Source organism: Balaenoptera musculus, chromosome 15, assembly GCF_009873245.2.
Source record: "Balaenoptera musculus isolate JJ_BM4_2016_0621 chromosome 15, mBalMus1.pri.v3, whole genome shotgun sequence".
Taxonomy (NCBI): Eukaryota; Metazoa; Chordata; class Mammalia; order Artiodactyla; family Balaenopteridae; genus Balaenoptera; species Balaenoptera musculus.
Window position 1 is genome coordinate 15,041,910 of NC_045799.1, and position 24,321 is coordinate 15,066,230.

At 49.3% G+C, this 24,321-nt stretch overlaps 2 protein-coding genes across 2 annotated transcripts; both read right to left on the bottom strand.

Annotated features, from left to right (window-relative positions):
* Nucleotides 1-293: 293 nt before the first annotated feature.
* Nucleotides 294-5,188, bottom strand: LOC118880970 (forkhead box protein C2-like). The gene is made up of 4 exons (XM_036825218.1): nt 5,181-5,188; nt 1,176-1,709; nt 910-963; nt 294-589 (listed from the first exon to the last, which is right to left on the bottom strand). The coding sequence occupies exons 1-4, from the start codon at nt 5,186-5,188 to the stop codon at nt 523-525; spliced, it is 663 nt and encodes a 220-aa protein (XP_036681113.1). The 3' UTR covers nt 294-522.
* A 5,365-nt stretch (nt 5,189-10,553) lies between these two features.
* On the bottom strand, nt 10,554-16,860 carry LOC118880546 (WAP four-disulfide core domain protein 2). The gene is made up of 4 exons (XM_036824188.1): nt 16,754-16,860; nt 16,033-16,176; nt 13,090-13,242; nt 10,554-10,704 (listed from the first exon to the last, which is right to left on the bottom strand). Exons 1-3 carry the CDS (start codon nt 16,827-16,829, stop codon nt 13,091-13,093), a joined length of 372 nt encoding a protein of 123 aa, XP_036680083.1. The 5' UTR covers nt 16,830-16,860; the 3' UTR covers nt 10,554-10,704; nt 13,090.
* Nucleotides 16,861-24,321: the final 7,461 nt, after the last annotated feature.

Below are 24,321 nucleotides of genomic sequence, written 5' to 3' on the forward strand. Positions count from 1 at the left end.
AGAGATCTCCCAGGGCAACCTGGTACAGAGTGCCTGCTTGGGAAAGGCCAGTGCCTCGCACTTGTTCAGCCAAGTAAGTGCAGGCACACCTCATTAAGCACCGCTCTCACTTTGTGGAGTTCATATCATGCTGCCAATGTTGGAAATATTTTTATAATTAAAAAGTGTTTATATTCATAACTCCTTTTTTTGGGGGGGGCAGAAAAACAACATGGGTTTATTTTAAGGCAAGTACAACAATTAAGACCACACAGGTCTTAATTAAGACAAACACAGGTCAAGTTAAATTTTTTATGTTTTTTTTTTTCTTTTAGGAATGCTGGGGGAGGAATCTACTATACAACACCATCACACTTTGTAAATAAAAAGTATCAGATACTTGACTTCTTTATCCGCCAACTTCAACAAAAAATAAATTATTTTCTTGTTTTGTAAAAGACCTACAACTGGGAAAAGAATTATATCTCGTAATTGTACAGGGGGGAAACCCCACATAGGTTTGTTGAATTTTCACTTTGGCAGTTAGAAATGGTCGGGCAAGATGAGAAATGATCCAGTGAACTCAACTTTAAATATTATATTAATGGCTCTGAAAAACAACAAAAAAATAGCCTGATTACAAATCCACACATTTGTACAGCACGGTTAGAGAAATTTAAAATGACACACAGCACATACATAATCTATAGAGACCCCCATAGGTCTATGGAGGTCTCTACAGAGAGTCATTACTGGGTCGCTACGGGATTTGGTCCATAAGTTATCATTTTTGAAACCCCGAGTGGAGCAGTGAGCACAGCCATCCTGGAAGGGGAGGGGGATTTTAAAATCATTATTCATTTCGTTGGGCCGCGTCCCTGTACTGGGGCCTCTTGGGATCTCAGAAACGGGGCGGCGAATTAAAGTCACCTGCAGCTTCGCAGAGGGCTGAGGCTGGCGCGCGCGCTCTCTCTGCTCCCGGGTCTGCGGAAAAAGCGGTGGGCAAGTTTGGGTTCTTTTTGCGTCTCTGCAGCCTGAACTGTTTGAGAGGGTCGCGTCTGCTAGGCGAAGCCGGAGCGGGCCAGGGCAGAGGAAGGCCGGGGCAGCTGACTATTTCGTGCAGTTATAGGAATACGGAGCTGCGTGGCGGTAGAGAGAAGGCGTAGATCTGCAGGGCGGCTCGCGTTGCTGCTCACCTGGGGGGTTCCCCGAGCGTCGAGTTCTCAATCCCCAGCCGGTGGGAGTTGAACATCTCCCTGACGTTAGGGAAAGTCTGCTGCTGGGCTGCGAACGTGTGGCCGGAGAGGTGGTTCAGGTCCCCGCTGTGGTTCAGATACCAGGACGCCGCCTGGGCCGCGGCGCCGGCTGGGGCTGGGGAGCCGGCGGGGGCGGCGGCGCCTGCGGGTGGTGGTGGCCGTGATGCGGGTGGTGATGGCCGGCGGCGGCGAGCGCGCCCTCCTGGCCGGCGGCGAGGTTGAGGGCGCTCAGGGGCGATGTGGGGCCGCTCGGGTGGTCCGAGAGGGCCTCGTCCAGCGCGGGGCGGGGGACGCCCACGTGCGCCGGCCGCTCGGCCCCGGTGTACAGGCTCCTGGCGCGCACGCTGCACTGGTAGCCCCCGGCGCCTGCAGCCTCCAGGCCCTGCGCGCACTGCTGGCCGTAGGCAGCGGGCGGCGCGGCGCGGCGGCGTAGGGCAGAGACAGTGGCGGCACCACCAGGCCCGCGCGCCCGGCCTATATTCGTAACTCTTATGCAGGGTTTCCTAACCTTGGCGCTATTGACATTTGAGGGCAGATAATTCTTTCTGGTGAGGATGTCCTGAGCATTGCAGAATGTTTAACAGCATCCCTGGCCTCTACCAGTAGGTGTCCCCCCTCTCCTAAGTTGTGTCACTCAAAAATGTCTCTAGACACTGTCCCTAGGGGGTCAGAATTGCTCCCACCCAGGTGAAAACTGCTTTTCTGATATATATATATACATATATATATATATATATATACACACATATATATATATATATGTGTGTATATATATATATATATTTTTTTTTTTGGCCGGGCGGTGCTGCGTGTGTTTCTGACCAGGGATCGAACCCGGGCCTGTGGCAGTGAAAGCACAGAGTCCTAACCACTGGACCACCAGGGAATTCCCGAAACTTGCTTTTCTGAATTACGTATTAAAGGGCCAATTCTCACTCTAGAAGAGGGAGCACTGTAGTAAAGTTCTCAGCCAAGGGCACCCATAGGCAATCCTGCCTTTCTTCTGCCTGAATGGCAAATGTCAGTCTGTACTTCCTGGGAGCCTCCTTCTGCTATTATTTTGGTTTCTGATGAACTGATTTGACCTCCTAAGAGAGCTAAGGAAAGAATACCAGGAATAATGCTGGTAGACCCACCAAAGTGCAAAAGGAGATGTACCCACAGAGATGTGGAAATGCAGGCTTTGGAGGAGCCTTCAAGGAAATAAAGTGAAAATCTGCAGGCGATGAGAGGGTTGACCAACCATTGTGTGAACTATAATTGGGAGAAGCAGTGGTCAAGGAATGAGGATCGTGGCTGCAGGGGATTTAAAAGGAAGGAAGAGTTACCACTAATGTGCAAAGCTGGGTAACACATTTGTGTAGAGACCAAGTGTGGTGCTGATCCAGTTAACACTCCTGTTTCCAAAAAGGCATCATGCCACACACACACACACACACACACACCTGCAAGTGGCATATGCCTGTTGCACATTTCCAATGTATGAAGCATTTGTTTATTCATTGAACACTTGCACCAGTTCTGGGAAATATGCTAAGCCAGCATAATTCATCTCAGTTTATAGCTGAGAAAACTGAGGCTCAGAGAGGTTAAATGACTTGCCCACATCAGGAACACCTGGACTCATAAGTACAACCTCAGACTTTGAATCTGAGGCTCGCTAAAATCCCACCAAAGCATACTGGCTTTGTCTTCCAAAAGATCAGATCTCTGGAGGATCCGAGAAAGCAGGTAGGTGGGGAATGTGCTAGACCCTGGTGATTGGGGTGATTCTCTAGACAAAATGATTCTCTAAACCAAAAAAAGTTGGGTCCTCCTTCTACACAGTAATGTGTGTGTTGTTCCCACAATTCTTTGGGAGCCCCCAGATGCTGGGGAGGCAGCATCTAAGACTATGCCTGGCATGCTGTGGGAACTCAGTAAGTGTTTGTTGAATGAATGAGTGATACAAGGTTATTGGAGCTGAACAGACAAGGGTCCCAGTCCTGGTTCTGAAATTCACTATTCATGTGATAATGGTCAAGGTAGCTTAAACTCTCCTCACTTACAAAATGGGGGTTCTAAGCCTTGCAGGGATCCTGTGTGGATTCAAGGGAGATAATGAATGAAGAGTATTTTAAATGGTGCTTGGAAAGGTAGAGGCACTCAACAAATGGTAGCTGCCGTTTTATTATTGTTTAAGGGGCTCACACCATGAAGTGTAGTACAGTGGCCTTTGATACATTCAGATCAGATAAGGCCAAAGGAGAAAGACAGAGCTGTGCTTTGGATGGACACTCTGTTCCAAGGGTGGACCAGCCTCATGAGCAGCAGAAGTTAGGGATGAAAGAGCTGGATGTGGGATCAGTCTCCTCCTCCTCGGTCCCCTTTCTCCCTAAAATGCCAACCCCAGGCGGGGCCACTTGCTGGGTGGCGCCATGCAGCTCTGGGTCTCTCTCTCACTTCTCCTGCTTTTCACCTTCTGCCAAGGGCTTCGATCAGAATTAAGACAAGGCTGGTATGGAACATGGGAGCTCCAAGAATAGCCTGGGAATAGGGCCAGGGACCCAGCAGCACAAAGAAAGTCTTGGCCCAACACCTTCTAGCGTGACATTAGGAAAGGCATTTCACCTCTCTGACCTTAGTTTCTTCATGTAAAGTTGGAAGTCCTAATATCTACTTTGAAGAGTAATTGCAAGGATAAAGCTATTCACATAACAGGAACATAAAAGGAGAGTTCAAGAAACTTGTAATCCTGCCTCAGAGGATCTCATGGCATTTTTTTCCCCATTAACAAATATTTACTGAGAACTCAGAGCCAAGCCTGTGTTAGGTATGTAGACTGCAGAAAAGAGTATGATGAGATCCCCGTTCTCAGAGTCCTCTTGGTGAAGGAAGGGAAAGAGTGATTGAGAGCAGCTCCTGTTTATTGATGCTTTTCTATTTATCAAGCTTTTCATTGGTTACCTCTCACCCTTCAGTAAGCCTAAAATGTGTATATTACATGCCCATTTACAGTGAAGGAAATTGAGTACCAAAGATACAGGTGATTTGTCCAGGCTCACACAGCTAGAAAATGATGGAGTCAAGTTTCAACCCTGCTCTCAGATTCAAGTAATTCTAAAAGGGGTAGAGCTTTCTGGGTATCGCTGGATCATAATTTATTTAAACAAGTCTTCTCTGATTAAATGTTGAGATTGTTTATGGTTTCTCAATATAATAAGTAATGTTGCAAGTAAATCAGTGTGAGCATTTCTGACTGTTTACTTAGGATAGATTATAAGAAGTGGAACCTCTAGGTCAAAGAGGACATGCATTTTAAAAGCTTTCAATACATAATAGCTTCTATTAAAATTCCCATAATTGCCACTTATGAAACACTTATGATATGCCAGGAACCAAGTTAAGTGCTTTACATACATGATGTCATTTAATATTTCCACCAGCCTAAAGAGGAAGATTCTGTTAATATCTGTATCTTGTAAATGAGGAAGTTGAAAGTCAGGAAGTTAAATTACTGGCCCCAAATAGCAAACTGGCAAGGAGTGAAGCTGGTGTTTGAATCAAAGTGTGACTCTAGGACCCATATTCTTTTTTTTTTTTTTAAATTAATTAATTAATTAATTAATTTTTGGCTGTGTTGGGTCTTCGCTTCTGTGCGAGGGCTTTCTCTAGTTGTGGCAAGCGGGGGCCACTCTTCATCGCGGTGCGTGGGCCTCTCACTATCGCGGCCTCTCTTGTTGCAGAGCACAGGCTCCAGACGCGCAGGGTCAGTAGTTGTGGCTCACGGGCCCCGTCGCTCCACGGCATGTGGGATCCTCCCAGACCAGGGCTCGAACCCGAGTCCCCTGCATTGGCAGGCAGATTCTCAACCACTGCGCCACCAGGGAAGCCCAGGACCCATATTCTTAATCAGTTTGCAATCATTAAAGTTCAGCTCTGCTGAGCAGCCCAGTCTTAGCTTACCTCTCCATCCCATAAAATCCCCTGACATCTCCGTATGGGCTACACAGAGATGTTCTGGGCCTGCCTGCTTCTACCTTTTCATGGTCATATTTTGTGGGCTCTTGAAAGTTGGGATCTTGCCTTACACATTTCTACATCAAGCCAAGAAAAGTGATGTGTACAAAGTAAATACTCCACAAGTACCTGTTGAGTAGTTTCGTAGAAATTACACCATGGAGGAAAGGAGGGACCCAGGGTTTATTGGGTTGGCCAAAAAGTTCGTTCGGGTTAGTATCTCCGAGTTCAGAAAACCCGAACGAACTTTTTGGCCAATCACTATTTTGCAGGTTTTTTTGTTTTAATTATCTATCTATCTATCTATCTATCTATTTATTTATTTATTTATTCTTGGCTGCATTGGGTCTTCGTTGCTGTGCGCGGGCTTTCTCTAGTTGCGGTGAGCGGGGGCTACTCTTCGTTGCGGAGCACGGGCTCTAGGCGAGCGGGCTTCAGTAGTTGTGGCACTCGGGCTCAGTAGTTGTGCCTCGCGGTCTCTAGAGCGCAGGCTCAGTAATTGTGGCACATGGGTTTAGCTGCTCCGAGGCATGTGGGATCTTCCCGAACCAGGGCTCGAACCTGTGTCCCCTGCATTGGCAGGCGGATTCTTAACCACTGCACCACCAGGGAAGCCCTGTGCTACTGTTTCTTGGCTGCTCCTCCCTTGTCTCTGCATCCCCTCCCTTCCCTGATTAGCAACTGTTTGAACCTGCCCTTTGGGTCTCAGGGAAGGTCATGGAGGCTGGAGTCTGTCCCCTACAAACAAGGAACGGGGGACACAGAGAGGCTTCCATGCCCAGGAGCCCCTACAGGGTCCTGCTCAGTCTCATTACGTGTGCACTCCCTATGGCATTTCAGGGAAGGCCATGGCAGCCACATGGCACCCACATTTTCATTTAGCCCTGTGCCCCATAAATTAGGTAGCCGGTCCTGTCTGTAGATTAGATAATAGCACAGTGTCAATGTTAATTTACTGAATTTGATTATTGTACTGTGGTTATTTAAGAGAATGCCTCTATTTCAGGAACTTCACTGAAGTACTTAGGATGTCTGCAACACACTTTCACATGCTTTAGAAAAACATAATATGTGGTGTGTGTGTGTGGAGAGAGAGAAAGAAAGATGAAAGTAAATGTGGTAAAATGTAAGCATTTGATGAATGTGGGTAAAGAGTATGCAGGAAATCTTGGCACTATTCTTGCAACTTTTCTTTAAGTCTGAAGTCATGTCAAAATTAAAAGTTGAAAGAATAAATCAAGCATAAAAAAGGAAAAAGTCAAGGAGAAATCACTGCAACCACATCAGAGTTACTAGGAGAGTGGGATATGGTGTCCCATGAAACCATAGGCAAATGGAAAACAAATAACAGGGAAACCTTACAAGTGTACCACAGCTGAACCAGCTGAGACCGATGGAAAACTGTCCTTGTGATAAGCATGAACATGTCTAGCTTGTACATTAATATGTTGAGAGGTTAATGCTATTTCAAACCAGAGTCTCTGGCCCTACAACAGAGATCATGAGTGAGCCAATCTAGAAAATTCTACGCTCCAAATCACTCAGCCCGCCCAGGCATCTGCCCCAGAGTCTGTGTATATTGCTACCTGGAGGTTGGTTAAAGGGGGTCCTGTGGGCACCATCCAGGCCACTTGGAGCTCTGCCTATGGAGTGAGGTACCAAGCTTCCATCAGTGTGGGGTTGTTGTTTTCAGATTGATCGCAAAGGGCGGCTGCCTTCCATTGTCTATTGCCCTGGTAGTGCCAAGAGTCTAACCATAATCCTAAGCCTAACCCTAGCCCATAATAAACCACAGACTTTGGATCGTTCATCTGGTGAAAAATCCCCAGAGGGCTGTCCAAGATGTGAGGGCTGCAAATAATGGGGTTTCAGTAGCTCTAGAGGGTCCCATCTTTTTATGTAATGAACTCACCCCAGTAAACCTGGTTTGGCTGGGCCCTGGGCTTCTTTGGGGTTGATATCCCAGCCGTGGGGGGTATGCAGAGACTTCTGGGTCTAGGGCCTCTATGCTCTGCGGGCAGGGCCTACTAATGCTATGCTGTTCTGTGGCTCAAGGGGGCGCTGCAGCTCCCACCAAGTACCATCTTTAAGGGCTAAACAAACCAGACCCTCACCAACAGATTGCAGCACTGAATGGAGAGCTAACGAGTTGTCAGCCATCACTCTGTTTTCCTCACCCTCACAGTTTTGCCATGAACTTGTAGCAGAATGATCAACTGGGTAAACGTGATCATGGGGGAAGAAGGGGAGTATTTGTTGTGTTTGCAATATGATTATTTCACGAGTTAGTTTTTGGAAGCTGCATCAATGGACAGGACAAATGGAACCACACAGCAGTCACAGGAGCCATCATAGCTGATGCAGCCCTAGCTCCCGGGGCATTAGGGCTGGCAGTTTGGGGGTCTGTTAGTAGATGAAGAGGCAAAAAAAAGTCATTTCTGCTATGTCCTGTTGGGTAGCGTAACTCCTCTCCCTGCTCCACATTGCTCCCAGAGTCTATTCTTAATATAACCGCCAGAAGGATCTTTTCCAAACATAAGTCAGATGACATCATCGCTCTGCTCAAACCCCTCCTATGGCTCCTAAATTCCTCAGAATAAAAGGCAAAGTCCTTGTAGTGACCACAGGGCCCTCCATGATCTGTGCCCGCACTACTTCTCTGACTGCATCTCCCTTCATGCTCCTGACCCCTCAGCACTCCAGCCATGATCCTCAAGCACTCTGACCTCAGGTCCTTAGCCCTAGAAGTTTCCTTGGTCTGGACAGTTCTTCCCATGGATTCCGTGTGGCTCATGTCCTTCTTCACTCAGCTCATGACTTGAATGACACGTTAGGAAAGACCTTCCCTGAATAACCTCTGCAGAGCAACAACCCTCTACCTCTTATCCCATCCCCTGGACACACTAGTCCTCTTACCCAACTTTATAGTTTGCCATAATCTTTCTACCACCTGACACATTAAACCTGTGTTGGTTCATTCATTTAGTGGCTATTTCCCCCACCCTACACATGCACGCGTACTCACATACACACACACCTCCCTCCTTGATGTCAAATCCCCACCACCTAGAACAGAACACATAGTAAGTGCTCAAAAAAGCTTTCCTGAATGAGGAATGCCTCTGCTTACGCTGTTCCTCGGGCAGGGCTGTCCTCTACTGGTCTGGCTTTAGAACTTCATTTTTCAAGCTCCGGCTCCCTCATGTGTAACTTCCTATTATGCCTCCAATCACCAACCTGCACTTTGCTGAAGAACAGATGTTTGTTTCTACGGGGTTTTACCGTACACAGCCCTCTGGACTGGAGATGGGGTTTAGAGGCAACAGTGAGGCAGCGTGTTGCTGGAGATGGGAGAAAGTAAGCGCAGGAAGAGACCCTGCCCTGAGCTCCGGAGAGGCAGCAGTTTACCAAGTTTCTGGCCCTGGGAGCCGTCCTTCTAGCCCAAACTAGCATGGCTGCGGTCTGGCTACAGAACACATAGCCCATCAAGATGCTGTCCGCACACAGGCTCCTGGAAAGGAGGAGAGCGTTTTGCGGCATGGTGCTGATGGAAGAAATAGTGGCACGCATACAAAGGCATACCTGTGCCATCCCTGAGTTAGGCAAGGCCCTGCCCAGGGCTCTCTTTCAGAAGACAGAGCTGGGGAAAGCAAGGAGAAAGTGGAAGGGGTGGTACCCACACATTTAGTCCCTAACGACTCTACCCAGCCTATCACTTTGTTTTTGCTTAGAAGGGTTGGGGAGACTGGAGCCTGGACAGGGAGAGATTGGAAAAGGGAGAGCTAGGAGAAAAGCGATCCTGCCACCCACCTACCTCCAAAGGCAGCCTTGTGCAGCGAGCACCCCCATTCTCATACGGGAGACTCGTTCCCACGTACCCCCAGGGGGATGGGTGGACAGCCAGGTTCTTTGCTGGCTCATGGCCTGGGGCAGAGGCCACCAGGAGGATGAGAAAGATAAGGCTGGCCAAACACCAAGCCACCCAGCTTTCTGTCTCCACACAATCCCACTCAAGCTGCCTTGACCTCTCACATTCCACGGTGGGTGGAGGAGCAGGGAAGGGCATAAACCATGTCCTGGGGGGCCAGAGTCTCTGCCATTACTTCTTTGCTTTACCTCCTCCTCACCCCAAAGGCTAGGAATCCCCTCCCCACCTCAGGGATTAACGTGAAAAATCACTGCAGTAGAACCGGCATGGGACTCTGGTGTCATCAGATGACCCAGGTTCAAATCTAAGCCTGTAAAAGGTTGAAAGCAACCTAAATAGTCACCAGTGTAAGTGTGGTTAAATAAACTGCACATATCCAAACAATGGAATACTATACAGCCAGAGAAACGAATGAAGAAAACTTTTATGCTGTGAGTGATCTTCAAGATGTATGAAGTGAAAAAAGCCAAGTACAACACAATGTGTATAGTGTACTACAATTCTGTAAAAAGGTGGGCTAGATGAGAATCTTATATTTACATGTCCCTGGAGAGATGGAGATAGATGATAGAGAGAAGAGGAATAGAGAGGAAGAGGGGTGGTGAGAAGGAGAGGGAGAGAAAAAATAGGCATAGAAAGAAGGGAGAGAAGGGGGGAATAAAGAGAGGGGATACAGAGAGAAGAAAGGATAGAGGGAGTGAACTGGAGCTCTATCTTGGGAAGAAGACACAAGAAACTGATGGCATTTGTTTCCTCTGTAGAAAACAACTGAGTGGCTGCAGGTGCAGGAAGAGGGTCAAGGGTGAGAGATGTTTCACTGCGTATTCTTTTTTTACCTTTTGAATATTGATCCATGTGAATATTATTTATATAAAATAACGGTTTGATTTTTAAAAAGCAGCTACAACGAAGGACCCTAGCTTTGCCACCTTCTTTCTGTGTGGCCCCAAGCCAGTAATTTGGTGGAGTCCCAGTCTGTAACACAGGACTGTCATCAGCTAATTTGAGGGCTGTTTTGGGGATCCAGAAGATCTCACAAGCGAATCTCCCAGCCCTGTGTCTGGCACACAGTACGTGCTGCTGCTGTTGTCAGAACCCCCAGCAACGAATCCCAGTGACTTTGGAAGGATTCCAGCATCTCTCTGAGCCCCAGTTCTCTCCTCCAAAACCCTGGGAGAATAACCAACAACCGCATAGGGCTGCTGGGCGGATTCACCCCGGGAAGTGCCAGCGCACACAGATGAGCCCTGAGTTTATGTTCATTGTGTCAGAGCTGATCTCAGACTTTGTGCCTGGATGATCTAGTTGCACCCCGCACCCCCACGCCCCCACCTCCACCCAGAGTCGCGGGAGGAATGGGCCAGAATAAGAACAGAGGCCACAGCCCCATCGGTGCTGGAAGTGGTCACTTTATTGGTTGGAAAAGAAGCAGCTGTGGCCGCTCAGGAGGGAGCACAGAGGCCAGGAAGGGAGGAGGGCGCTGGGCTGGAGCCAGACAGGGCCAGGCAGACACTTCCACTGCCCCACTCCTCAGGCTGGTGGCTGGAGGTGGAGGAAGAAAATCACAATAATACCGTCAACAACAGTATCCATGATACTGGACAAGAGTGCCTGCAGCTTAAATTCTGGGCCAAAGCTCCCCCTACCCCATCACATCCCCCCCTTAGCTCCCTACCCCCGCCCCCAGGAAAGCCTCACCGTCTTGGGGCCCTGGGGCTCTGCCTGCACTTTTCGGAAGGTCCTAGACTCATCTCTTCTGCTTCTGACCATTCCTGGACACACCTGGGTATACCATGGTCCCCACTGACCATTGTGACCTTCCTGAGGGGCCACTGTCATTTATGTCCCTAAGAATCCTTCCACCACTAGGAAGTTCCACCATGCCCCTATTCCTTTGGTTAAGCTGGGTTAGCTGATCAAAAAGATCTTATTTATCCCATTTTATAAGCAAAATATTTGCAGTTCAGGGAGGTGAAAAAGGCTAGTTAAGTGTCAGAGCTAAAATCTGAACCCAGGTCTTCCTGACTGCAAAGCCAGCCCATGCAGCTGACACTGATGGAGGCAAGAGGCGGAGAGTTCTGGTCCCTGGGGAGACCGTGGTTCTCTCTCAGGCACTGAATTAACAACCTTGGGGCCTTGGGCACATCCTCCCCTCTCTCTGGGTCTCAGTCTTCACATCTGGGCAATAGGTTTCATCACTGACCTGCCAGTCCCTTGGCTGAGAGCTTATCAAAAGTATTGCACGATCAACAATGAGATTTCAACCAAAGGGCCCTTCCAGGTTCTTGCTTGTCCGGGTCCCTCTGTCTGAAACAGCCTCCCCACTGCTGTACTTCACCAGACTACTGACCTTTCATTCATCCTTCAGGATTGGCTCAGGGTCCCTTCTGGGAAGCCTGGTCCCTCCTTTCCCCACCCTGACCTGGGTGAGGCTTTCCTCTTCTATGTCCCCGTCACACCCAGCCCTTCCCTCCATTGCAACAACGACTACAGGCACTGGGGGCGTCTGTCCATCTGTCTGCCTCAGCCACTGGGCTGCAAGCTCGGTGAGGAAGGGCGGTGGTCACCTTCCGTCCCAGAACCTGGCACAGAGCTGGCGGTACAGTGCTGGATCCTGCAATGGCCTGACGATGCACGTTCTTTGGTTTTGCTTCTCTTAATTTTCTTACACTTGCTTTATGACTTAATATTGTTTTATTTTTAATTATATGTGGGGAAAGAGAGGCTCCACAATCTTTTCCTTCCAGCGTCAGAGCCCCTCGAGGTGGCTGAATGTAGCCCTGCCTGCCACAGAGAAAGTGCTCAACACACTTGAAAAGGGCATTTGAGAAACTGAACTGAAATTAACCTCTACTGAAATTGATCTCTACCAGCTCTGTCCTGAAAAGCCAAGCTTTTTGGCGAGAGTACAGATCAATTCTTCTGCTTCGCACTGGCCTATGCAAAGAGCTTCCTACTTCCCCAACCCATCCAGCCACCGCCCGCCCCCCCAGGACACAGCTGCTCCTCCAGCCGCTGACTTATTAACGTGGGTGTTTAGGGGAAAAGGAGTAAATCTTCTCACAGCCCAATTCATCAGCAAATATTGTCCCATCCACCTTCACATAGGTCCCAAACGCAGCCAGTTATGTCACCTGGTCCATCATCTCCCACCTGGCCTCTTGCAGGATCCTCCTCGCTGGTCTCCCTGCTTCTGCCACTGCCCAGTAGGGCCTCCACACAGCACCCTCAGCAATCTTTGTAAATCTAAGTCAGAGCGTGTCCATCCCCAAGGGCCCGACATCTCTGGGTCAAGACCATGGGTCAAGACCAAAGTCCTTACATGGTCTATCAGGTCCCTCCGCTTACCGCCTACCTCTCGGACCCTCTCCTCTATTGCCCTCTCCTTGATCACCAGGCTCCAGCCTTCTGGCTTTTCCTGAAACTCACCAGGGAGGCTACTGCATTACACCTGCTGCCCCCTCGGCCTGTAACATTCTCCCTGATATGCTCGCGGCCCCCTCCATCATTTCCATCAAGTCTGTTCATATGCTGCTTTCTGGGAGGTCCCATGAAAAAACTGCAGTACTGCTCCCTGCCGCCCCCCATCCCCACTCCTTATCACCACTCTGTTTTCTTTTTCTCCAGGCCACTTATTTCCTGCTAACATTTCACAGAGTATACTTGCATATTTATTTTGTTTATCATTCACTAGCGTATAAAACCATCAGAGAGAAATTTGTGTCTGATTTGTTCACACATGGAGCATCTCCAGCACCTAGAGCAGTGCTTGGCACGTGATGGACGCTCAGTGAATCTGTTGAGTGGATGAAAGTAAATCAAAGGACAGAGAAGGGAACAGCAGTGTGTTAGCTCAGGTTCTCCTTTTCAGCCTGCAGGTGTCATCACATCTGGGCATCAATGCACCCCTCCCCCCAGGCCACCTACCTCAGAAGACAGGTGTGACACAGGACACTTTCCCGCAACCATTGTGGCAGCATTTCAACAGACCAGGACACTGGCTGTCCACCTGGCACTGGTCCAGGCAGAGGCCGAGCTGGGGGAAGGCGATGTCCACCTGAGGGCAGGAACCCTTCTTTTCTGGGTGGAAAAAGGGGTGGGGGATGGGTGGGCAGAGGGGAAGCAGGGAGCTGAACACGTCTCCACAGTACGACCACCCACCTGGATTCACAAACAAGACAGCTGCCTGCCTAAGTGGATCTTGGGGGCTGGAGTGGATCTCAGAGGACCTTGGGAGATCACCTGCAACCTCCCTTCCTTCTGCTGTCTCCCTGAGTGGTTTGGGATCATAGGGCCCTAGTTTGAGTCCCAGATCTGCCTTTTCCTAACTATGTGACCTGGGGCCAGAGATCTCCCAGAGCCCTGTGTCTTCAGGTGTCACATGAGATCCGTGCTGCCCACGTCGTGGGGCTGCTGTGGAAGCAGTGGAGGCAACAGACATCTATTCCTTCTCCCTGCACAGTCAAAGTCCTGGTAATAAGAATAATAATGAGTAAGGACAGCAGTTAACACTTAGCTGCTTCTATGTGCCAGGCATTATCCTAAGCATTTGACGTATATTAACTCATCTAATCCTCATGATAATCCTAAAACAGGGTGCGAGGAACTGTTATTATTTCCTCATGTTGCAGATGAGGAAACTGAGGTACCAAGAAGTTAAGTAATTTGCCTAAGGTCATACAGGGTAGAGACAGGATTTGAACCCAGGAATCTGGCTTCAGGTCTGTGTACCATGCACTCTGCTGCTTTGTAAGCTGTAAAGTGCAGTGCATGTGTGAGGGGTTACACACCCACAATCTCTTCACTCACTCCCATCTGTTCACTCCCAGTTACCACCATCTAGCACCAAGGCCCCCATACAACCTCACTCATCCACACCCAGACAAGCATTCTTCCACTAACACACACACAAACAGATAACACCACAGAGATGTGCTGATTACAAAGCCCTCAGTGTAAATTCATTTTCTCCTTTAAACCTCCACATCAACTCTCTCTTCTGTAGGGGTTATTTCTACCCTGCTCCTACTACAGAGGAGGAATATTAGACCCAGAGATGTGAAGGCATCACCCAACAGCACACTGCTGATCATAAGTAAAACCAAGACCTGAGCCCAACCTTCCAATATCCACACACACACACACACACACACACACACCCTGGGCTCCACTTCCAGGGTCAAGGAGAAGGGAGCTGGCTCAATGCCCAGAAGCCCCAGGAGCAAGCCCAGCCAAATGTCAAAGGGGCACAGAGCTGGGTGATGAGCTGCAGGGGACAGGAGGGGCTGCCTTCCTGGCACAAAGACACCCTTTCCCTTGAGAAGGGCAGGAGCTCTCAATACCGAGCTGCCCCCGGACAGAAGGGCATCGGGAGCGAGGTACTCACAAAACAAGCCACAGTGTGTGGAGGGTCTACTCTCTCCTGAGACGTTTCACATGTATGATTTCATTTAGCCTCATGTCGACCCTACAACATCTGGGATTCTCATCCCATTTTGCCAGCGAGAAAGCAGAGGCTCAGAGAGGTGAAGCGACTTGCTCAGGACCCACAACCAGCAGATGGCACAACTGGGATTCTAGCTCAGGAGGCCCTCTGGTCCTGCCCCTCTTCCTGCCTCAGTCTGTCCATCTGAGACCAGGGAATAGCAGAGAACCCCCCTAACGGCAGAGACTCCACTTTTTTCCATCCCCCTCTCTCAGCTGCCTGTCTGCCATCCTCCTTTCTCTCCCAGTGTCCTCCTCTCCTTCCGGTCCTCCTCCCTCTGGTCCAGATTAGAGGCCCCTAGACCCAGAAGCCCCCTGATGGGCCTGTCCTCCCTCCACCTCCCACCTCCCTGCTCACGAATGACTGAATCTCCAATTACAAACCTTCCCGGCCCCTGTGGGCAACTTCAGAGAAATCACAAGGTGGGAGCATCACAGAGGGTTTTTTTCTGGATAAAGACAAGTGATCCCAGCACCTTGGGATCCAAGTCATATCCCTTCTTCTAGTCCTCAGTCTTTCCCTCTGAAAAATGAGAAGCTTGGATTCCACAGCTTCCTGCTCTGATAGGAGCCCCCATGGCCTGCTGGACAGTCTTGAGCTCCAGCAAGTACTTTTTATGACAGGCCAGTTTCACACACTTTCTCTCTCTCACTTAATCCTTAGAGTGGAAGAGAGTGTTTTAAAGATGAAGAAGTGGGAGGGGTGCTCTGGGAGGGGTCCTGACATTCTTCAAACCACTCAGGCAGAAAGGAACTCCCTGTGTTATGACTCCTGCCCAGCCAGAGATGGCAATGTGACCTTGGACAAGAACCCTTCTCTCTTTTGTAGCTCACATCCACATCTTTAAGATGGGCTGGATGCTCTCCTAAACCTGGAAAGTCTCCATCTGGACAGAGGAATTCGGGGAGTCCTGCCAGCAGGCGTCCCAAGTCCTTCCTCCTGGGTTGGGGGGGCCCCAGGGTAGGGACTCTGATAGGGAGAAGCGCCCCAGACCTTGGGGCCCAGCCCATCGGGCAGCCCTAGGCTGCCCCGCGGCTAAGCCCAGCCAGGAGGAAAATCCGAACCAGCTCCCCTGATCTCAGAGAACAATGTTCCGGAACAACGGCCCCCGCGGTGCGTCCCGGAAGTCCGTCATGCCCCAGAGCATTGAATCCGGCTAGGAGTGGGGGACCTCCCTTCCCCCTGGCTGCACTTCAGCGACGCCTAGGTCTCACTCGAGCCACGGGAAGGAGAGCACGGGCTGATCTGGTTCCATCCGCCTCGACCTGGTCGGGGACCCCTGGGTCGGTCGCGCCCCAGATCCCGGAACAGAACTGGTCATCCCTCCTCCTCCCAACCCCCGCTGCCCCGCCCCGCCCCACCCCGCGTGGGTCCCCCGGGGTTACCATTGGGCATCTGGCAGACGGTGGCGCAGCCGGCCCGGCAGCACTTGAGATTGTCCGCGCATTCCCCATCCGAGAGGCACTCCTGCGTGCAATTCAGGTCCACCTCCAGCGCGGGGCACACGCCTGATTTCTCTGCTCCTGTGCCTGGGAGGCGGACGGGCAGTGGGGGACTCAGTCCCGCTCTCAGAGGACGCCCGCCTCCCGTCTGACGGCCCCAAATCTCAGTCTCCCTGGAATTCTGAGGCTCAGTCCCTGCTCCCCACACCCCACTACAGCCTCGAGAGAGCCCCACCTCCAGGGCCGGGGTCCCCGATACCTGGGACGACAGGAGTGACCAAACTCTTGGCCTCTGAGCCCTCAATTCTTAGGGGACCCCCGCACAACTAAGCGTCTAGGAGCTTCCCGTGTCCAGGCAAAGGGTCCCCGCCTCTGGCCACTGAGTCTCCACTGTCAGCAAAGAGTCTCCCCATCTCCCCCCGCGCATATGTCAGCCTTCAGTGTCTCCCCACCTCCAGCACATTGGACCCCACATCTAAAGCTCCAAGGGTCACCACTTTTAGGCACCAGGGATCCCCGCATTTTAGTCTCCATGGGACTTCCCACTTCCACCCCGGGAATCCTCAATTCTCCGTCCCCAGAGAGGCTAGGCTTCTGCCGGGCTCCTTCCCGGCGCTCCTGGTTCGGCCCCTTTGGGCGCCAGGCCTCTCCCCGCCCCACTCACCTGTGACCGGGGGGAGGCCCAGCAGCAGGCCAAGGAGGAGGGCGGCGACGAGCAGACCGAGGCGGCAGCTAGGCATGGTGCTCGCCGGGGCGGGAGTGAGGCACCGCCCGGAAGGGGGGATTTAACCGCTCGCCCGGGGGGCGTGGGGTAGGGGCGGGGCCGAAGCCGTGCGGGTAGAGGGCTCAGCGGACAAGGCAGGCGGGCCGGCTGCAGCCTCTTGCCATTTCACAATGCCCCAGGATCAGGTGTCACTCTGGCCCCAGTGGGAACCAGGAACCTAAGCTGCTTCCAGGCCGGTGCAGCTCGACCAGCTGCAGCTGGACCCTTGTCCACTCCTCCTTCCCCACCTCCCTCCTGGGGCCCGTGGGCAGGGCAGCAGGAGGCCGAAGGCTAGATCCAGGACTCCGGGGTTCCCATTCCCGGTAATGCCCGCTGCCGGTAAAGGAGGGGGAAAGGGCAGGACCCACAGGGAGGAAGGAGCCTGCGGATGAAGTGGTTGGATTCGGGGTCAGCAGGTCAGAGTGCAGATTGCTCTTTAGAGATTCATGGTGGAGCTGCTGTGTAGGGATACAGAGCACATAGTAGGAGCTACAGGAAAAATTATTCATGAATGAACCGACTGGACACAAGAAACTGAGGCCAAAGAAGGTGAAACACCTATTAACATCTAGAGCCATTTCACGTGTGTTTCTCCCTCCCTCTCTTTTCCACACCAGCACTGTCTCAGGGCTCACTGTGTGCAGCTCTGTGTTCAATGTCTCACGGAGTCATGGATTTTCCCAGACACCTGTGAACAGACGGATATTGTTGTCATCAGCTGTGCCTGACAGATGGACTGGATGTGCAGAGGGGGTACCCTCCCACCCAAGGTCCCATGAGAAGCTGTAGAGACAAGGTTTGATCCCAAGTCTCCATCCCTCCAAGCCCTCATTTTTTCCATTCCATCATAAATGTACGTTCTTCGTGACACATCTAGGGCACACAGTTGGTGTAGAGAAAGTAATTAAAGGAGACTTCGGCCCTGGCCTTGGGGTGACAGGGTCTGGGTTTGACTCCCACCCACTTCCACCATCTGCCAGCTGAGGGACCTTGAATGAATCACTTCCCTGTTCTGAGCTGCCACACTGTCATCTCCAAAGATCTGTGAGTGGTCCAAAGATGGTGTCTCCTGTTAGAAAGGAGACTGCTGAGTATACACCAAGCTTTAACATGCAGGCTGATAAATGCCAAAACGCAGTTACCCAGCAAGAAGTGCCTTCAAACATCCTTCCTGATCCAAAATCTGAGGTCAGTAAGCTCCAGGAGGTCTTTGCTGATGGAGGGTACAAGGGGTTGGGGGCAACGACCATTGGGATGACAGGTGAGTAGGAGCTGGTGACAGACGTACATCCAGCCACTGTCCCCACAGATGGGTCCCAGGGGAAAGAGGCTGAGAATGCCTCCCCACTTCCCATGTTCAGCCTGGGGACTGGAGACAGGTCCTGGTTGAGAGGGACCAGGGCTGTTTACTCTGGGCACAGGGAACAGTCAACAGCCATGACGCAGGAGCCAGGTAGGGGCGCAGCCCAGGGCGGCTCCTGGAACTCAGTCTAGGGCAGCAGAGGACACTTTGATGAGCAAATGGTCTTAGCCTGTGGACCCAGCTGCCTACTGGACCTTCAGCCTCAGGCACTGCTCTCCACAGCCTTCTTCTGGCACCTAGCCAGCTCCCCAAGCCAGGAAACTACCCGACCTCACCCCTCCCCAGCCCTCTTGGGCTCTCCTGGTGATTGACTCTCTCTGACAGAAGTGGGGATTAGTCTGAGGCCAAGAGGATGGGGCGGGGCACACGGATGGAGGATGAAGTTTCATAGGCCAATGATGTTTAGAAAGTTTCATAGGCCAATGATGTTTAGCTTTTGTGATGCTAGCCTGTGCGCTAGGTATATTCATATAGTTTGCTTCTACATAAAATGTAAAAAGGGCAGAGGCTTTAAAACCAAATACATTCAGATCCAAGTCAGGGGTTGGCTACTTCCTGGCTATGTGACCTATAACAGCACCTCACATTTTGGACCTACATCTTCTTCTTCCTTAAAAGGGGTATCATGAGGGAATTCCCTGGCGGTCCAGTTGTTAGGACTCCGTGCTTCCACTGCTGAGGGCCCAGGTTCAATCCCTGGTCAGGGAACTAAGATCCTACAAGCTGCGCAGCGAGGCCAGAAAAAGGGGCGGGAGGAGTATCATGAGAAGTGTTTTGTAGGGTTATTTTAAGGTTTAAAAGGAAAAGCATAAACCGGAAGTTGCAAACCTGGCTAGAATATTGTATTGTTAGCCCACACAGTACATTTTAAAAGTTTGAATTAGTTGCTAAATTTAAGAGTGGGGGATTTCACATGAAAGTAAAACTCTAGCATCTTTCAGAGAAAGGAAACGATCTGGGAACACAGTCTTGCAACATTCCATGGCAACCGTCTACTAGAACAGTGGGCCTCAAACCTGAGCAAGCATCAGAATCACTTAGACGACTTGTTCAAACACAGCTTTGAGAGCTCTACCTCCAGAGTTTTGATTCAGTAGGAGCGTGAGAATCAGCAACTAACAGGTTTCCGGGGCTGCTGTTGCTGCTGCTTAAGGGACCACACTTTGAAAACCATGAATAAGCTAAGAAGAGCTGCTCTCTTGTTATGAGAGGAGCGATCTCTCCAGTTTCCATAATCCCCACCATCCCCACCATTGTCTCCCCTGTCCCCACTCCCACTCCAAATACTTCCATCCACATCACTCGCCTGGCCTGGAAGGGATTTAAAACTGTGACCTCTCGGGTGGGCTCACAGTAGGTGTTCAGTAAAAGGTAACTTGTTTTTATTTAACAATCTTATAGCAATCTTAATAATTAGGTATTATTCTCATTTTACAGATGAGGAAACTGAAGTGCAGCTAAGGGAAAGTGACTTGCTGAAGGAAACAGCAGTAAATGAGAAGGAAGACGCTTGCAAAGCCTTTTAGTTGTGTGGCTGCAGTTATTTCAATGTTACACACACACACACACACATACACACAGAACTCTACCTGAGGTTAGCACAGATGATGCATCAAAAAATTTGAACGTGACTTCATGAGTGTAAAATCATATTTATTAAGGAAGAAAGGAAAGAAGAAAAGGTTGAAACAGGAGGTGATATGAGTCAGCTGCAGACATGCCTGCTCTTAGATGACTGTAAACAAGTGAACATTGAAGATTTGAGAAATTCCCAGGAGTGAACAGGGTGTCTTTATATACAATGGGGCTTTGTCCTCTTGGACTGTTGGACCCATTCAAACTTCCTCCACTCCAAGGAAACCTCTCTCTCTGAGTGTATTGGCTATTTTGTTGTTTTGTCAGCTAGCATTCTTTTGTCCTTTTTCTGATAACAGTGGCCTGATTTTAATTTGGGAAATGACTCTTCCTCCACCCATGACAGGTGGGGTTGGAGGGGACTGCCATTCAGAGTTCCTGCCCTACCCCCAGACCGAGAGTGGCCAATCAGATGCTCTCGCTGGAATTTTAATCTTGACCAATGAGTGACAAAAGTTCTGAAAATGTATGGCACTCATTCAAAAGTGGCCTGAGAAGACCTTGGTTCTGTCTTGTTTACCATCCTTTCCAAGCGTGGTTCTTTTAGCATTACCTTCAGTTTCGTGAGCTAAACTAAATCAGCGCTATAGGTTGCCAACAGAAGATTCCAATGGGATGTAACTTAAGGGTACAGTTAGGAAGGGAGAATGCTTTCCTACACACCTTTTCTGGAAATGGAAGTTCATTTCCAGTCTCAGTATGAAGAGATTCTTCTCCTTCTTTGGAAATATTTTTCCAGTGTGATTTATATTCAAGATTTGTTATCCCTTCCTATCCTTTCAGCATGTGAGGTTATATGAGTGAATATATTTTCTAAACTGAAAAGCACTAGACAAATGGAAGGACCCTTTATTTTATTTTATTTTTAATATTTATTATTTAATTTTATTTTTGGCTGTATCAGGCCTTAGTTGCGGCATGTGGGCTCCTCGTTGAGGCACACGGGCTTCTCTCTAGTTGTGGCATGTGGGCACAGTTGTTGTGGCGTGCGGGCCCCAGAGTGCATGGGTTCTCTAGTTGTGGCGCATGGGCTCTCTAGTTGTGGCCCACGTGCTCAGTAGTTGCGGCACATGGGCTTAGTTGCCCCACGGCATGTGGGATCTTAGTTCCCCAACCAGTGACTGAACCCACATCCCCTGCATTGGAAGGTGGATTCTTAGCCACTGGACCACCAGGGAATTCCCAGAAGGACCCTTTATGATCACTTGCTGAGACAGACACTCTTCTTTCTGCATCCCTTATCCAAACAAGAATTTTAAGGAGAACTTAATTAACACATCACTTTAATGAAGATTTATAGCTTCCCTTGCTGCTACGAATGAAAGAAGATGCCTTCAACAGCTAGTATTAGGTTTATATAACTGAAGCATTTGTATAGCATATTGATCTAATTTTAAGTCTGGTTCAAAATAGGCATATGTGCTCCTGTCATTAAATAAGATAAGCCTCAAAGCTCTTGCATATCTCTTTGTTTTTTCATTCTCAACTTTAGCCCATCTTTCCCCTGTGGTTTTTCAGAATCATTTCCATTCTATGGAAATCTCCAGAACCACACTTGGCTTCTACCTTAGCCAATGACCTGATCTCCTTCAGTCCCTTCCATGGAAATTTCTTCCAAATTCCATCCTTGTCAGTGAGTATATTTCTGAGGGAACCTTGTGAAGAGGAGAATCCCTTCTTTTCCAAGGTTGACTCTTCCACCAGGGGTTCCATACCTTCCCATACTCCCCGTCTTCTCATTCCCCTTCATCGTCATGTGTTCCCTCCCCATGGGATGGAAGTCTCCGTTATCTCTAAGGAAGAAATAAAAATAAACCAGAAACAAACAAACAAACCAACAAACAAACAAAAAAAGGAAGGGAGAATGGGTGACCACTACCTCCCCACACTGTTCTCACAAATTCCTTCTCTGCCTCCAATAGCCAGACTCAGTTTCTGCTGCTCACAACCAGCGACATCTGATGCCTTTACCAGGGTCACCTTCAAATTCCTCATTTCCAAATCCAATGGCCTTTTCTCAGCCCTCATCCTCCTCTAACTCACAGGTAAGGTCCTCATGGCATAAATGCAAATCAAATTCTTTATACAAAAATTTTTTTTGTGCATCATCTAGCTATAAAAACTATGAAGAGCAGAGCTTTCCTATTTGAGTACTTTGAGTCCCACCTCTTGAACCACCAGGGCCTTAGAGGACACAGCTTTCAAACCTCTTTTAGAGGACAGTCTTTGAAGTCAGAGAGTCTTGGGTTCAAATTCCACTCCTGCCAGTATTGGTTATGTGACCTTGAAGAAGAGGTTAATCCCAGATCTATTATTTCCCATCTCTGTGACCTTGGCAAAGTCATTTAACCCTTCCAAGCTTCAGTTTCTTCTTTTGTAACATGAAATAGTACTTCTAGCCTCATAAGGTCAACATGAACTAAGATAATTTTTTTAAAAAGCAACCAAGATAGCACCAACACATGATCAATAGCTGTTTTCAAAATGCCCCGTAGATGCTCTGAGCTCTGTCTACCTGGCCCTGCTTCATCCTGGTGGCTCCAAGGATGTCATCTCCCTTCATGCTCTGACAGCTCAGGTTCTGGACCAAAGACACTTTGTGCCTGCACTCCCAGCGGTTCATGGTGCCTGAAAGTATTTTGTCTTTGCCTGGGAAAGTCAGGCGTTATGGTTTCTCTGCCTGGTCTCCACGGGGAGAGAAACTGTAACAGACTCTCCCAGGTATCTACCCAATGGCCTTTCCTCTTTCTTCCTTCCTAAGAAAGAAAGCTCGATGTTGTGTGTGGCAACGAATTCTCTCCTAAAAATAGCCATTAAATATATACGTGAGAAATCTGTCAGTATAAGGCTATCTATGTGCTCTTAGGATGGAGATCAATAATAAATACTTAGCACTTTAAGAGTAAACAAAGTAAGAATCAAACATGAAATTCTAGGAAACTGACAAATGATTCCAATGAAATCTGATAATGAGTAAATAAAGAGCATATAATCCATGATGTAAAGTAGTTGAAAGAAATAAAAAAAAGAGAAATGAAGGAAAGAAAGAACCTCCCTCTTTCTCCCTTCAACATCCCTTCCCAGGGTTTATCTAATCTCATCCTCCATATCGTCATGAGAGCTGGGCAGGGTAGATTTCATCATGCCCACTTTATAGAGGAGAAAACGGAGGCTAAATTGGCATCCCGAGTCCAGGAAGCACAACACAGGACAGGCAGGGGCAAAGTGCACACACAGCCAGTATGTACTCCAAGAATTAGTGTGGAATGCTTCATAGAATTGTGTAAGGAAGGAGCATCCTTGCAAACCAGATGTTTACAGTGGTTGTTATTCATCTGCATTATTACACAGTACCAGGCACCAGCCTCCCTTGTAAATGGACCCACCTCCAGGGTCGACCCACCTCCAGGGTCACATGGGGAGGCAAAAGCAGAGCTGTATTCTCCCTATTATTGTTATTCTGCACACTCCCTGGTTACATCATCCACTCTTCTTATGCCATTTTCCATTAGGTGAATAATCTCAGATCTCCACCTCCAACATGGACCTCTCTCCATTCTTAGTGTGTTACATTCTCTCCTGTTGGCCAGTGGCCTTTTAAAAATTAAATCAGATCATGATATTCCCCTGCTCCAAGTCCTCTAGAGGATTCCCACTGCACCTGGAATCACAATCTAGATGCCCTACAATGGCCTGTGAGCAAATCCCTGCCGACTTCCCTCATACCTTCTCCTACTGCACAGGCCTTTCTGTTCCCCGCCTCATCGAGTTTGTTCCTACTCTGGTGCCTTTGCACCCACTCTTCTTTCTGCATCCCCTGGCCACTCACATGGCTCCTTCCCTCCTTCCATTCACAACCACCTGCCTTAAGTAGCCCTGCTTTGCTTTGCACTGGACTCTGCATGATTTTCTGCCTAGCAGTGATTTCTATGTGAAATTTATCTTGTTCATCATCATTGAGTGTGTATCCACCATCTACAATGTCAGTTCCCACAGAGCGGGGAGCTGTGTGTTCACCATTGTGACCCAAAGCCTAGGACAGTGCCTGGCACACACAGCAGGCACTCAAATAGGACATGGTTATTCAGTCCTTCCTGGGTGCAGGCACTATTCTAAAGTCTTTACATGGAGTCACCCCCTTGGTCCTTACTACTGACCAAAGAGGTAGGTGCCGTTATTACGACTGCCATTGTGCAGAGGACTCAGACGATGACAGAAGTGAGGTGACTTGGCCACATGGCTAGGAAGTTGGCAGAGCCAGAGTCTGAAGCCATGAAGTCTGGTCTGAGCTTTCGATCACCACATATTCTATCCCTAATCAGCGTTTCCTTAACGTGTGCCTGGATAAGTCAATGTCTACTCAACATCTTCTCATAAATGTTCTACAGGCACCATGGACTCAGTGGTGACCAAACTGAACTCTTCGTCCTTCCCACAAGGACTTGCTTCCCCTCCCTTCTCCCAGGAAGCT